General features: G+C 36.5%; 1 protein-coding gene across 1 annotated transcript in view; it reads right to left on the bottom strand.

Annotated features, from left to right (window-relative positions):
• TSSC1 (tumor suppressing subtransferable candidate 1) overlaps nt 1–16,468 on the bottom strand; it is a 77,186-nt gene that overhangs the window by 47,750 nt on the left and 12,968 nt on the right. The window contains exon 3 of the mRNA XM_008641753.2: nt 15,729–15,861. Coding sequence (XP_008639975.1) covers nt 15,729–15,861 — 133 coding nt within the window. The remainder of the gene's footprint in view (nt 1–15,728; nt 15,862–16,468) is intronic.

Raw genomic sequence — 16,468 nt, forward strand, 5'->3', positions numbered from 1 at the left:
TAAGCTAGAAGGGATGGCCTATACACTTCATCCTGCTTTTGATTTTGCATCAACAACGCCTACAGTTGAAGACTCATAAATGAAAGAAGTGAGCTTTGTCACATTTCCAGACTTAGACAGAAGAACCTAAAATTTTAAGTAATTCAGAATTATTATAAAGATTCCTTCAGAAAATGCCACTGGCTGCAAAACTACAAAGAATGCAACTGAACATCAGATATCATAAAAATCTGTTTATACAATCTCCTTAATTTATTCTCTTTAATAAACAGCAGCTTTAAAAAGGACTTAACATGCAACCTCAGTAAACATACTAAGAAACCAACTGATATCTGGACCATTGATGCAGTAAATCAGAATATCCAAACAAGAAATACAGTCTAATTTGTCACCATAGAGAGTAAGGGCTCTTACCTAGACCTATGTTAGTTTTTATATTGTTAAGAACAAAATGTCATACTTGCTATGTTAGACCTGTGATTTTCCAGTTGAAAACAATCTGGTAATTTCATTATTTTCTCATGCTGAATCCCTTTACTGAAATTCTCGCTCCTCAAATGTTTTTTGTAAGGGAGCTAGAGAAAGAAACTCTTCTACTTAAAAGTTTAACAGTTTGAGTTTTAACCAAAAAAAAAAAAAACAACAAAAAAAACCAAAACAAAAATCCCCATGGCAGAACAAAAGAATCCCCAATAGAGCAAAAGGCAAAAAACCTCACCTGAAACTACTTTAGAGAGACTTTTATCAAATATTTCAAAACCAAATATGAAATACAAAAAATCCAAAGAATATATGGAATATAAAACCCAAACCCTCAATGGAAGTGTGGATACTAATCAATACTCTGCAATTTCAGAAAATGAGGACTTAGTACATTCAGAAACACACCAACTCTGTTTGCCTTTGTCATTCAGGTGTGGAATGATGCACATCTAGGACTCGTGAAAAGTCAGTATTATTGCTCACCCATGTTCACTGACTGGAGCCGCTTCTGCAAAAGGGAAGCTACTACCTTTTGAAGTAAATTCAGATATATTAGAAAAAAATAAAGCAGAGACTTATTTTAAGAGGAGCAATTAAAAATAATCTTTATTATTTCACAACAAAGTTTAAAACAATATTTTAAGAAGTTAGCACCCCTCTTAAGCAAAGTGTTAAGTAGATATTACAATAATATAAAAGAAGTATAAGAAAAGAGTTAAATTGACATTTATGAAACACTACCACCTGCCCCTCCCACCCCTCCACTCTCATCCAACATATTCAAGTGGATCTTAATCCCAGTTATACAGGTCCACATCAGCCAACATTACAGTTCACTATTGTTCAATTGTCTGCCTTCATGCTTCTGGTGTCACTTGCTGAATAAAACCCACCATGCTGCTGCAGTCCTGATCTGTCAGAAGCTTCCAGCAGACCAGATATAGGTCTGCTTAGTCCTCAATCATATCATTTTACATACCACTTTAATCTTTGTGTTCAATCACTCTTTATGGTCTTTCTTAATTAAACACATGATATATCACCCTTGATTGTTCTTCCTTCTCCCAAAATTATTGCCAGCCTCCCAGTCTCTTTTTGAACAATACCAAAAGACCTTTTATATGTACATCAGTAATTCAGTATTTTAAAGTTAATTCTTGATCATCAATAGCTATATGCACCTGTCTGTACTATCTACAGGAACCATGTTTTCATATTACTTTTTGCTGTCATTCTACCTCATTCCCCTGTGTTTAACCTTGAAACCTGAATGACCATGTTTCCTACATCACTGCCTGCAGACATTCACACTGAAGCTGGAGGAGCTGAAGTATCAGTGCCTGACAGGGTTTGCTCTTTGATCAGCGCAGGTGGTGCAAAGCCAGCTGCCTGCAGTTATCCTGTTGCCCAGGGAACAACAACTGAAGTGTGTACTTCCTAAATCTGCACAGGAGGCCCTTCTGCAGCATTGCCACAGCAGCTCGTGCTGTGCGAGGCTGAAGTGGCGAAGCTGCTATAGCTACAGCCCAGCTGGTGCCCATTAGTGCTCTCGGTATGACAGGAACAAGCAGCTAGTGTTCAGAACCCTCCTCCCTTCCACTGACAAACAGCACTCTTCCTTATAAATCAATGCAAACATCCTTCCTCAAGTTTAATAAAATTAAGAAATAAAACCAAAATTACACAGGTATGCATATTTTGTTTAAAAAAAGAATATGCCTTTCAGTCTTTCAAATCAATAAAAAAATAAACTGTATTCCATTTATTCAACATCATGCCCTTCACAGGCAAAAAAAGAGGAGGAAAACAGATCATTTGTTTTCTGGGTTAATAACTTCATCTTTTGTCCTAAAAGCCTGTGTAGTCTTTGATTTTACATTTTTTCTGAAATACACAGGGTGAGATATATGTAGGAATAAACAGGCAGTTAAATTTTTCTTTCCATTACTTAAATTCACTTTTTAGCTACCAAAAACCAGACATTGATTTTCAAAAAAACCCAAAACAAAACAAACAAAATCCCCACAAAACATCTCACTCTTTATCCTAATAGAAGTATATGATTGCATTGTATATACAGATGTCTAAGGAGGTTTTAAAAACCTCACCTGCTGCATACTAATGCAGCTAGAATGATCTAAGAGCGTGCAAAGGGGTTGGGTAAGACATGGAGAGACAGGTAAACCCATCATTTTCTATCAAAGAACAGGAGCCTGTGCAGAAAGCAGACAGTCAAATTGGAAAAAGTATAAATTGCACTTTTTTATAGTCTGATGCTTCTTACGTTATCCCAAGGTGATTTCAGACATGTTTCAGCACAGACCTTTTTTTGATTATATACTCTGCAGATATACATCTGTTTGAGGGAGGTCAAAATTAACTGATTGCACTTCTGGAAGTCTGCCATATGGGGACAGCCCAAGCAAAGAAGTGCAACCATTGCTATACTGGTGAGCTGAACTCTGCTCTTCAGGCAGAATTTGACCGCAATAATGTAAAAGCTGCAACAACAGTGAGAGCCACACAAGCAGAAAGGTATTGGCTTGCCATATAAAAACAATTTGTGAGATTTAACTCTGTGCTGAGGAGAGCTGCACAGTACACCAATAAAACTTAATGAGGCATATTTACATGTTGGCTTCCATCATCACAAAGGCGAGTGGAGCTGAACAGCATTGTCCACATTGCTGCTTTTACACACACAGAAGTTGTCTCATGGAGGTAACTCACTTTCATCACCAACAAAGCCATGGCAGCTGTTAATGAAGTAAGGTGAGATGAAACCAATGCACTTAAGTTCCCACTTGATATTTCTTAAGTATTAAAAATTGTGTTCCTCAACAAGTTGATGGGAACTGCAGACCATTTATCCCCCCATTGAATCAGGCACCTTAATAGACAGTTGCATATTCAATCGTATATCTAAATAACCTCAAGCATTCCCATTCTACTCCACAGGAGTTCCAAAGACAAATATAATTACAGTTCATAGAAATCTACCTCAAGCAGGACAAATGCCACTCCATCCAACATGAGCAGCTTACGTGGCTGCCTCAAGCTTGACGAACCAAGTTCTAACCACTAGCTCAATTCAAAAAGGTAGGTTCACTACCCCTTACAGCAGCCTTCCACGGTCTCCACTTGGTACTTCCCCTCAATAGAAATCCAGACGTGTGGCCACAACCAACACACACAAAGTTTATTCCAGCAATAAATTGGGATTCAAAGCTTAGATCTCAGAATCATAATCTGCTTGTATCTTTACATTAACTGGACAATTTGGGTAGCTCACTTCCAGATGTGCTCACACATCACGCAAAAGTAAGTAATGGAAGAAAAGAATTATAAACAACTACTAGCTAGATACACTATTTTGAGATATACTCAGTTTTCTGTTCATTCAGCCAATTACAAAATGCTACAATAAGAAAGGTATTTTTACTAATACAAGGAAAATAAGTTGTGGTCGAGCTTTTTCTTAGTTCAAGGTATCAACAGCTAGCATATCCAAACAGTCTAAAGAAAGAAAAAGACTGAATATTGCTCTATGCTAGTCAGTAGTTTTCTCAAATTGGGGCATTCAAACAATACATCATGTTGTTAGTTGGCAGCTAATAACTATGCAGTTCTCACTTGTTTACACCTCAGAAACACTCACAAGAGAGAAACCCCACCACATTTTTTTTTATTGAACTCAAGTGGAGAAAGATATATAGCTCTTCCCTAAAAGGCTTATAATACAAGAAAAGAAATTATGAAAACATAACCAAATAGAAACATTTTGGTGGTCAAATCTTCAGCTCAGAGATGGGATACAATTCCTTTGCTAGTACTGACCAAGTACAATTTACGTTTATTTCAAATGCAGACTCTTACTGGTGTGTACAGTCTCGCTGGGATTAGAGGTATGGATCTTTAGGATGGATGGATAAGGAAGGTGAGAAGGGAGAATCACCCTTTATAAACATCAGCAACTAGAGTGCATGGAGCTCTCAGCTCAAATGAGAGATTATGGTTTAGGATTAGAAGGTAGACCAATGCTGCAACATGCAGTTGGTGTCTGCTAGAAAGATGAAAGGATAACACAACCATCTGACAATGAGAAGGAGTTTCATATTTATAGTCTTGGTCCTTGTGTATGACTTTAATAACCTCAGTGTCTAGCAGAGGGGTCTTTGCTATCCTCAGGATTGAGGGATCCCAGGCTGCAAAGACCAGTGGGAAAGTCTGGTGCAATGCAGACTTACCCTTCACAAAGGAGCATCAAGTTAGGGAATATTTAAAGAAATTAGATCCTAGTAATGCATCCCCAAGAACTGAGGAATGGCCAATGTATTTATGAGGCCAGTTTCAATTAACTCTAAAAGGTCATGGTGATGGAGAGAGGTTCCTGAGGACTCTGAGAAAGTAAATGACATTCCTATATTTAAGATGGGCAAGAAGGATCTACACACTAATCACTCTCCCCTTAGTCCCCAGGAAGGTGACAGATTAAGAGAATCTGAAAAACATTTCCAAACATAACCTGGGACTACTCAGTACAGATTTATGAAGGAGACATCATGTCTGACAAATATGATTGCATTCTGCAGTGAAAATCAAATTAAAAATAGGCTTGGTAAAAATGGGGAGAGTAGTTGATGTTATTTACCTTTAACAAGCCTTTGGTCCATAACATCCTCACAGACAAACTGAAGAATTGGAAGGCTGGGTTCAAAACTGGTTGAACTGCCATTCTCAAAGGCTTGTGATCAGTGGCATAGAAGTCATCTGCAGCCAGTCACTACTGGTGTACCCCAGGGGCTGACAGTGTGGCCAGCACTGTTCAGCGTCTTCATTAATGACCTCAGGGAACATCGAAGGGACAGAAACAGGCTGGAGAAACAGACCAACAGGAACTCTGAAGTTTAACAATGCTCTGCAGAAAGGGCCCTGAAGGTCATGGTGACAGCAATTTGAGCATGTGAAACAATGGAGAAATGCTGTTAGTCTACTAGATGGCACATGCACCCACAATGGATATCATAAAACTATGCTGAGCTGCAAAACAGTCTTCAAAATATCAAAAAAGGCACATGAACATTACCTTCAAATTCTCGTATTTCCTGTAGCTCTGTCACTTAAATAGCTGCAGTAGTAGAAATGTCGTAAGTTTTATGTCTAATGGTCAGAAACATTGATGCTTGTTTGATGACACATGAAATAAAAAAAACCCTCACACAAGAGAATTAAGGTTTCAAACTATTGCCTAGAATTAGGAGAAAAATCTCAAATTATAACAGTCCTCAAAACATTTTAACATTGTTTCAATATGAGGACATGCAATAGAATATGCTACAGAATCGATGTCATCAGATAACTAGATTGACTCCAGATTTGCTACTTTATAAAAAAAATATCATTTAGCTAAAATATTTAAGATATGGCTAGTACTTGAATTGTGATGTTGATATAAGCCAGCAAGAGGGAATAAAAAAAAGAAGAAGAAATAAGAAAAAAAATCTTTATCATTCTCTTAAGAGTATGAAAGCAAGTGACATTCCTTTGGTCTTCCCCAGCTTTTCAAGAAAGATGGGATAATGGAAAAAAAAAAGCAGGCTCCTTCCCATGGTAGAAAGAAGGTCATGAAATATGGAATGCAAGAGAGTGTGGTTGCAAAATGTCTTAACATTTACTGGAAGGAACTTGCATAGTTATACTTGGCTTCACTTGCATTATTTGGGAATAACTCTGAAGTCCAACACAAAACTAATCTAACACAGAGAAAAGCAAGCCTTTCACTTATTTAACAAACTGGTTGGACAAGAATGCCTAAACACATATTGTAAGAATGTATGTGTTTCTGCAAAACAATATTTACAACAATAGCATTGACTGGAAGTGGCAAAAGAACACATTCTCTTGCAGTTTTTTATATTAGTTCAGATAAATATTTGAAAAGAGTTAAAAAACTGCATGGCATTAGAGACAGAAAAACACTTCTTCTGTTCTAAGCTTTAAAAAACAAAACAAAACAAAAAGGTGGAGGAGAATGAAACCTTCTAACAGTGAATGAGAGATCAGCCTGACAATTCAAGAGATTATCCCCCAGTGACAGCACTAATTCAGAAGCATTTTATCCACTTTCTGCATTTAAAGCACTCTTTTCAATATCATGACCATTCTGTAATACTTGAATTTCAGTAATTTTCTCTCCTCCCTCTTCTGACATTCATTCTCTTTTGCTTCATGCCAAAAACATTACAATTATCCTGATAATCACTGTCAAAATAAAGATGAAATCCTAAATCAAGGGATAACAAGAACCTGTGCTTCAAGTTAATTATATTATACGTGGTCCATGGTCCCCCAGTTCTTAGACTTTTCACTGTGTATCTGCTCTTACAAACTGGCTTAGACACAACAGAGCTTGACTCCTACAGCAGTCTTACACGTAAGTAAGATTATAGCACAGACTATGATATGACAGCTACGTTACCTCTCGTTTGGACAGAACTCAATATACCTCTATGCATAGAGGCCTTCAAATTTGAATAGCAATTAACAACAAGCAAGGAACAATTTCTCAAGCTGTTCAACACTTGTGTAGTATTTTTTTATCACATGGATCAGACAGTCAACCATTTCACTTAAAACCCTTTTTGCATGGTACTTTTAAAGGAACACTCAAATTACATGCAAGAGCTAGAATTCCTAGAAAAAAAAAAAACAGGTACAAACTGAAAAGAACATTAGGAGAACACCAAGCACATTTATTTCTTCCTTCAAACTATGGGAATAAATTTTCTTCTGTACATCCCACCGCTACTGCTGAGAAGAGGGAATATTTAAAGACACATTCCAATTCCGTGCCCATATGAATGATTGTCGTATATCCCTTGGCTGTACCAATGATTTCCCTATGCAGAGTGTTTTCATTACAGAAAGCAAAAGTGTCACCTGCTGTCTTCAATACTAAGCAGATGAAGCATCACCAGCAGCATTATATCCGGTATCCTTACTGATGAATTTCTCTGCAGAAAGTTTTTTTAATACACAAGTTCACTGTGTGGTAAGTGCAATGCACCAGACAGCCATAACTTATGGCAGATTTAATGTTTTGAAATAATGGATTTTAAAGGCAAACTATTTTCAACAAAATTAAACACCAGTTTTGTGTTTGTATGCTCTGGATCTACAAAGGCAAGCTATTTGTATGAAGTCTTCATAAGCACCGCACCAGGGTGCCTATCTTGTTTGGAAAAATCCAAGTGAAAACCAGGATGTGTGCACACACATGCCTGCCTGCCTGTGGAAAATTGCAGGTAACAGCTTTGTCCAGTCACACTTCCTTTTGCCCTCTGGTGGCTTCCTACGTCCCTACATGAAACAAGTGCAGAACCTATTTTTGTAGGAGTTTAAAAATACATTTGAACTGGGACAACAAATGAGTTTCCACATATATTTCCACAGATTTGAATAAGAATTTGAATTCTTAGGAGAAGCAGGGGCAAGAACAAATACAAAACATGACAGCAACATAGAAACTTACTAATTATGCTTTTAAATTTAGATTAGACAAAGATTCTGCTTTTAGATTTAGTTTTTCCCCTTCCTAGTGAAAGCAATTCATCTAGCTTTATCTCATGTATTTAAAACAATGATTTATCTGAAAGGCTAAAGTTAAAACCAGAGGAGGCATTCCACTGTGAGCTCCTGAAACAGCATTATTAGTGTAACAGTGTCAACTACCTAGTCTTGCAGAGCTGACACTTTTAGGTAATTTCATGCCATGCAAAAGGTGAGAATGGAAGGACTCAAAAGATGAGCTCCTCTCTTTACAAAAGTTAGTTAACGCACATAGAGAAAAATAGTTTAAGCCATCCAAACATGATGGTGTACTATAACGTGGTAGTTGCAGTTCAGGAACAGTTCTTTGTATCAAGACTGACAGTTTTCTGTGCCTTATGCGCAGCAGTAGATGAGGAAGTCAGCAAAACATCGGCATCCTTACAAAAGGCACTGAAAATAAAACAGAAGTGATTGTTTCACAGCCCCATGAAAACCTGCTAAGCCTTTCTATGAACTCAGAAATCACCAACCTGGCAAACAACTCTAGTTCATGATCTGATTCAGCATTTGGTATCTGAAAGCAGCTAGAAAGAAGTACATTCCTCAGAAGCAAGAACTAGTACAAATTAAGACAATTATCATTGCTAGAAACTTAATTTTGCCTCAATGAATGCATGCACCTAATACCTAGTAATTAAACATTCTCTTCAAGCTGAGCAGCATGAAGCTTTCACTTTAATTCATCAAGACTCTTTGAGACGAACCAACCAAACACGTACTAATCCTTATCACAACAAAACCACCCCATAGCATTAGACACTGTAAAAGTGCTATACAAAAAAGGATAACTGTTTCAAAATATCTTCTTCTGTAGAAGGATGAAATTATCTCTAAAATGATTACTCTTAATTTTGTCGAATAAGCCACACAACAGAACCACCATATTAAGATCAGCAGAACAGAAATTCTTGAACAGATCTTCATATCTTAATTTATTTCATATACATCTTTATAATATCTTTCATCTAATTTCTGAAGTACTTGCATGTTTCCCTTCAGTAATTCTCCAAAACAAACGACCTGTGTATTTTACAGAAATGTGCAATGGAGAACCATGACAGATTTTTTTCTTTTGGCAAGTTACTTAAAACATGTCAGGTACAGATCTCTAGCCCTGAGGCCAGAAAGCACAATCAAGCTGATTTTTTTTTTGCAGGATAAGTTAAAAGGAGGCTACACTCCAACTATTCATGAACTTCTTGGACTATGACTGGGCATCATTGTCTGAAAGTACACTGTGTAACTTGGCGCACACCAAAACTGCTCAGGGAGTACCCTCACAGTTTAACAATAGGCTTTACTGCAAGGCAGTTTCTAAGTGAATGCCATGGCCCTGTTCAAGTTACTAGAATACATACATAACCTTAAAATAATAGTCTAATATCCTGAGACTATTTATTTTACTCTACAGGTTACAGTTTCCAGAAAAAAATGATCATTACAGCAATATTGCTGTAAAAAACCGACCAACCAAACAAAAAAAGCCCCCAACAAACAAGCAGTCAGCTGACTGATGCCAAAAGCTGATTATTCAACGTCAAGACTTTCACAGCCAGCAGGTTCTATCCCTCACAAACTAGCAGTTAAGGGTTGTTTTCTTCCTAAATTGTTTCAGTGTTGATACAGCTCACACACACACTTTCCACATCTGCTCCCACCCTACCTGACATCATTAGAGTAAATCACTCCAAACATCAGACGTTAACGCTGTTATTTTTATCGCCTACATTGTCACATACTAATTTTCAGGTTTTCAATTACATAAAGGTACTCTTGTGGTTGTGAAAATAGCCTTGCAACCCAATTCACAATTGCATAAACGATCAGAATAATCATTCTGTTTAGTTTGCTGGCACAGTTTAAAACAGCTAAAAGAGAAGTTGAAGTCTCCAGACCACTGTTCATCTTACAGCAAAATCAAAACTAAAAGTTAGATTCAACAATTTAAGACTTGGCAAATTATTTCACTGATCCTTTCAGCAAATGCCACAGGAAGAAAAACAAGGTCTCCGGAAAATAGCAGAAGTTGCCACAGATAAAGAAGAAACAAAATGCAAAACAAAAAATGCTAATCAAAAACCAAAACATGCAGACATTTAACCACAATAATAGACTTGTGTATTGACAGACACTAAACATCTGCTAACACTTAAGGTCTGTATCTTATCTCTAACATTTCTCCAGCCTCCCCCAGAACTGATTGCCCAAAAGCTTTTTTACCATCTCATACCTTCTTGTGTTCTCACAAGTGGTTGCAGCCATAGGGTCACCGCTTAAGTGACATATCCCATAGTTGTTTCTGGGATCTCCTTCCTCAGGATCTCTTTATTTCTCCCACTCAACCATTGCCTTTATTTCCTCACTTTGTCTTTCAGCAAGCATTTCCCCTATTTAGACCTGTGACACGCAACAACACAATTGTCTACAATTATGTTGTGAGACATGGTCCTTTATTTTTGCCCCTCCAAGCATATCTTACCTCTGCACCCAGGAGACACACTGAAGTAGCTGCATACAATCACATCCTGAAAATTCACCTTTGCAGTAATGGATACCACTACCTTGATCCAACTGGAGGGTCAGCAGGCAAACTATTTTTCACCTATGCAAACTTTTCAGTTTCAGTCTGGATCGTTCTTCTATTTCCTCCCCTTTATCTCCCCATCACATCAGGCAAACCCACCAGCAGTTTGCCTTAACCCTTGACTTTCACCATCTCTAAGTATCTGGAGAACACGTAACAGAACACAGTAACTTCCCAAGCATCTGGCCATTACACAGTATCAAAATTCAAACAAACCACTAGTTTCTGCTGACATGCTAAATAGATTCATTTGTATCTAAGAGCAATGCATAAATCTGGGGGTTAATTCTAGCTTACAGGATATAATGAAAGCTATATCCAGGTTTTGCAAATAATGCTGTATAAACTATAATTATATTTATAAAATAATTATTTTAGAATGACAGCTTTTCCCAAATTCATCACCATGATCATTAATTTCAACCTCTTTACTTATTATTCTGGTCCACAGAGACCAGACCCAAGAGCCACTCAGAAAGAAGCCATCCATTGCTGGCAAACTGGCAAGTGAGTGCAGAACTCATTTAAATAGCTTGCAGAAAAATGCCCCTGAATTCCCCATTTCTTTAATGATGTAGCTGAAGTTTACTTTATAAGTCCACAGGAAATAGTCTGCCTCCATTTTAACCGCATCCTAAAAAAGTAGGTGAGAGACGCAGAGGGATGTATAAACAAGGCAACAGATTAAAAAGAAGTTCTGTATGAAACAAAGCACATGCAAGGCATGACTCAACCCCCCCAAACCCATATACAGCCTGCACCTATCCTATCACTGTGCATCCACCTAACTCGGAAATTTTTCAAACGCCACATAACAGTGTATGATAAGCTGGAATGACAAAAAGGGCATCATCAACATATTTCCAAGTATTACCCAACATCATATTAATCATCGTATCAGTGGAGGGATCCCAATTTTTTTGGCCATTTCTAGAGCTGAGGCTCCCATCACCTACTTTACATACAAAAATTATTAGACACACCCTAGTCCATTGCCTGTTAGTATTTCTTGTTGTCTCAGAACGCAATTAAAAGTCCATTCAAACGGTTTTCTGAATTCCCCTCCTATAGCCTGAAACTTGAGCAATACTGAGACTGTATACAGATCATTTTCCAATGGAGGCTAGCACTTCGTCAGGTCTCCACTGTTCTAGTTCCCAAGTGACTCCCCTTTAGTGTGATTTACAGGGTTTTGGCATCTCACTTTTTCACAATGAAAAATTATCCTAGAGTAGGCTAGGATGCTCGTCTGAATAATGAAGCAAGCTTTTTTGAAACTTGCAGTAGGAATGCACATGTGAAATGATTTTCCCTTTAGCAGTTGAAGAGAGTGCTTAGATAGCTACAAACTTCTTGAAGACTAATTTATCTTCATTTTTAAACTTATTATTATATTTAGTGCACCATTATTCTCACTGGTTCATATCATTACTTGGAGGGTACATTTTTGACCCTCAACCCACCCCACCAATTCCTCTTTTCTGATATTTAAATGTGCATTTCTACTAAGAAATGCTATGATCGCCTAATTACTTTGTCACCTTTCTTACTCACTTTTTGGAAGTATCACTCCTGTCACATTTTAATTTAACAAAAGTAATAAAAAAGAGAATAGCCAACTTACTACAGCTAGTCAGAACAGCAAAAAAAGAAGAAAGGTATAAAGTTCCTAGAATTGTTCTCACAGGGATTTTCCACTAAATGCAGCATCCTCCATTTTAATTCTGGGCTACTGTAAAGCAAATTATTTGATTTCTACTTTGCTGAACATAAGTTTAGGATATTAGTAAGTATCAGGCAAATAAGCACATGTAAATTTTCAGAGATTAGGTATTAAACCATTAAAATGCAACTGTAGCACTCTCGCTTATTGCCACTTTTATTACCATCACCCCAAACCATCTCTAAATAGTGTTGTTCTCTCAAGAATCCAACCTTTTAGTTTTTTTTTAAACCTAATCTATCTCATACTGAACTTTAACAATCTAATTTAACTTCTAAAGCTAGAAGACTACCAAACTCATTTCTCCCCTTGACTTTTACCTACTTTAAAGCTGTCAGTAACAATCTTGCTCTCTTCAAGAGGGAAAAAAAACCCACCACATACACCTGTTTTAATTCAGTTGATTTGTTGCAGTAGAAGAGAAAAACGATACAGCAACATGTCACTAAACTGACTAATAGTGCATGAGTTCATCTGGATACCTCAGATACTAATTTTACAAAGCCTTCTTCCCTTGTCCCCGAGATATTTAGACTATAATCCTTCTTTTCTCTTCTTATACCCAGCTTCTTTCACATATTTATGCACTTTCTCTCTTCAGTTAGGGAATCTGTGATAAAATACAACATTCCTAATTCTCACAACATCAAACAATTGCCAAACAGGTTTGCAAAAAGAGAAGCTACTTCTCAGTGTCTCCTCAAGACACATCTTGTCTATTAGCAATTTCAGTTACACTGGGAAGGCATTAATACATTTCTAGCACACAATACTGGTGAGTTAGCTAGAAATGTGGAGCACAGGCAAGTGCTGTGCCTCGAGCATAGTAAATTCCCGATCTTTTCTGGAGGTTAGACAAGATTATACACAACTAGTAAGCCTATCACTTGAGAATAAAATCATCTTCCTATAATATCAGTCGTAACAGTATAAAATTTCCTAAGTGATACATTAATGATTGGTGAAGGGGGGGAGACCACTATAATTGAGGCAGGAACTAAGTCTAATAAGTTCTCCTTTTGTAATTATGTGATTAAACCAGTGTTTTTAAAGTGTGTGCATGAGGAGGGATGGTAAAAGAGTTTCACAATTTTTTTTTTAAGACAAAATGTCCCAGAAAATGGAATTTCTGGTTAATATCCAAAGACACAGTTGTTCCAATAATACTGGAACCATTATTATTCTAGTTAATGTCATAGTTGAGAATGCATCATTAACAAAGCCTTGTATTTTTTCAATGTCAAAATTAGACAAAGTAGTAAATACTGATGCTAACAATAACAGGAGGTTTCCTTCATTTTGACTTCAGAGTCAGGAAGGTATTTTCCTTTTTAAAACCTAATTGTACATTGATACTCTATTAAAATATCTTGAACAAAAAATACAGAGCACCATTTAACTTTACTGACTGTTCAGAGAACATAGTTCCCAAATAACGTTCTCAATAACGTAATGGGGATGATAACTGGATACTGTGGAAAGATTTTTCACTGCGTTTGAAAAAAGAAATTTATATTTCTTAAACTTCCTATATAAAAGGCAAATTCCTCTTAACAAAAATCAAAGATCACGAGAGCTGTGAAAAAGTGCTCTTCTGTTTGCACCTACTACATCTTTTTTTCATACCTCAGTTATGGTTACTCTCTGCAAATGTGTGAGAGTAAAAGAAAACTCAGTATGTTTCCCAGTATAAAGGAGGAAATTTCACCCTATTCCATTAGCTTATCCAGTGAGCTACGAAACAGAAAATGTACATGATTCCACTTCTCTTCAATGCCACATTTCACCACTTCTTCAAGTGACTTCAAGAAATAGCTATTAATAACGGACACACATCACATTTCCTCAATCTCCCAGTTTCAACAACATTCAAGTCTTGACAGAAGAGCTGGTCTCAGACACAAGGGATGGGCACAATACTTACAGCTGTTCCTGACAGCATCATCTCATTTGACTTGTAGTTCAATGAGAAAATGCATTAAGAGTCTTTAAAATAACAAAGAAATGCAATACATTAAATTGTTGTAAAGGTTTCAATTGCTTAATTTGGTTGCATTACTACTTGAAATAAGTTGTCTGCTGAACTCTGTATTCCTTATTACAAAACCCCACACTGCGTGCTTTCAGTTCTATACACTGCTATTTAGAGTCAGTAACTGCCATTTGAGAATGAGATCTTGTGTTCTGCAGAATGTTAATGGATGAGAATTCTGAAGTAAGATGCATGAAGTATAAACAAGAGAGCTTAGTATTAAGAAATCAGATAAACTAAATCTAGAACACAAAGAATCTAGAATAGAAAACATTCATATGATTTAATAGGTCTAATAAAGGAAATTGGAAATCTCACAGAAATGCTCTCAATCAAAATGCCCACAATCATTTCAATGGAAAAATCTACTTATCTTCTATCATTGGTTTTAAAAAAACCCCTAAGATTTGTGAAAGAAATTCAAATTTTAGCAGTTTTATTTCAATTCAAAAGGATTAGGAGAACTAGGCAATCCTGGAATCCTCTCCCTAATACAACCAGAAGGCTGAACAGTAGGAACACACATCTCTACAACTGTTCACGGATGTATGGAGCCTGAAACTCATTCCTTTTTTGTTATACTCTTGGACCGTATTTCCATGAAAGAACAGACTAATACTTATTAGAAGAAATATTTATTTCAATTGACACCTCAGATTTCTTATGTGTCAGAGAGAAAAATCACCCCCTTCCCCAAGTGATGCAAGTGGATTTTTCAAGCCTCGTGCCAGAAAATCTTCACACCTGCCTCACTCAGGAATTGCACAGAGATCCTTAATCTCAACTGTTGTGCACTCAGTGTAAGGTCAGACGAGGAGCATTCCTACTCAGGAGATATTTAGATAAGAAGCTATAGCTCTCTGTGGGCATACCTGAATTTCACATATGAAAAATAACATTATACACAAACTTTTTCTGCAGTTTTAAGTAAAGCTTGATGCTGGCATATTTTGAAAGACATTTACTTCCACTTTCAAAAGCAAACATATAAACCAATAAAAATGATGCATAAAGTAACAGGAATATATTTTATTTGCCATGCTTTGCATTCATCAGCCAAGCATAAGGTTTATTTTGCGGCTTTTCTTAACATGAATGCAGAAGTTGACTTCTAACCAAGATAACCTAAGGATATGACACAAATGAGGTAGAGGTAAAAGTGTAGCAGATTTTTTTAGAAATCCTTGTGTTGATAATTCTAACTGAAAGTGTCTACGCATAGCTACAGGTTCAAACTTTGCACATTCAAAATATCAAAACACGTGTTCAAGTTGAGCACATTAAAAAGGACTTACTTTTATTGTAGCAGGTTGCTAGTACACCTTTATCTGCAGGACTGGTACTGATGTGCCAAATTTCACCCACTTGATGAAGGAGAACATTTTTGTTTATAATGTTATTTTCATCATCAAAATCTATGATGTGAATCTGCAAATACAATAAAATAGAACATTAGAGTTTCAGATGTTTTCCTGTGGGTCTTAATTATACATGATGACTACATGGAACAATTTAATGAGATTTTTATAACCGATACCTACTTTAATTAATTGTTATACTAGCAATTTACTATATCATTGATTTCATGCAGGATTAACTTTTCTAGGAAAACACAAGCAATTTCCCTGTTTGAGGAAATACCATGCTTATTCTCAATTTTCAACTTAAAGCTTGAAGGTGATTTTTCATTTAATGGCTAATAGTAAATAAGCCACGAATTACAATTCAACACTTCTTACAGCAATAAACAAAAATAACAACATTACAATCCTTAGTCTAAATGTCTGCACCAATTCTGTATCCAAATCATCTAATTCAAACCATCTACAAAGGAAGAAGGAGAGAGAGGGAAAGGACTCTTCTTTGAAGCAAATACTTTACACTCAGTAAGAAACTTTTTGAGAGTTCACTTTAGCAGTCACATATCTTTACCAAGATACAAACCAAATCTTTTTATACTGTATCGAAATATAAAATACTGAAAGATGAAGAAAAAAAAATAGTATTTAAATAGATAATATTTTTAAAAGTAGAA

The sequence above is a fragment of the Corvus brachyrhynchos genome, unplaced genomic scaffold, assembly GCF_000691975.1.
Source record: "Corvus brachyrhynchos isolate BGI_N302 unplaced genomic scaffold, ASM69197v1 scaffold116, whole genome shotgun sequence".
NCBI classification, from domain to species: domain Eukaryota; kingdom Metazoa; phylum Chordata; class Aves; order Passeriformes; family Corvidae; genus Corvus; species Corvus brachyrhynchos.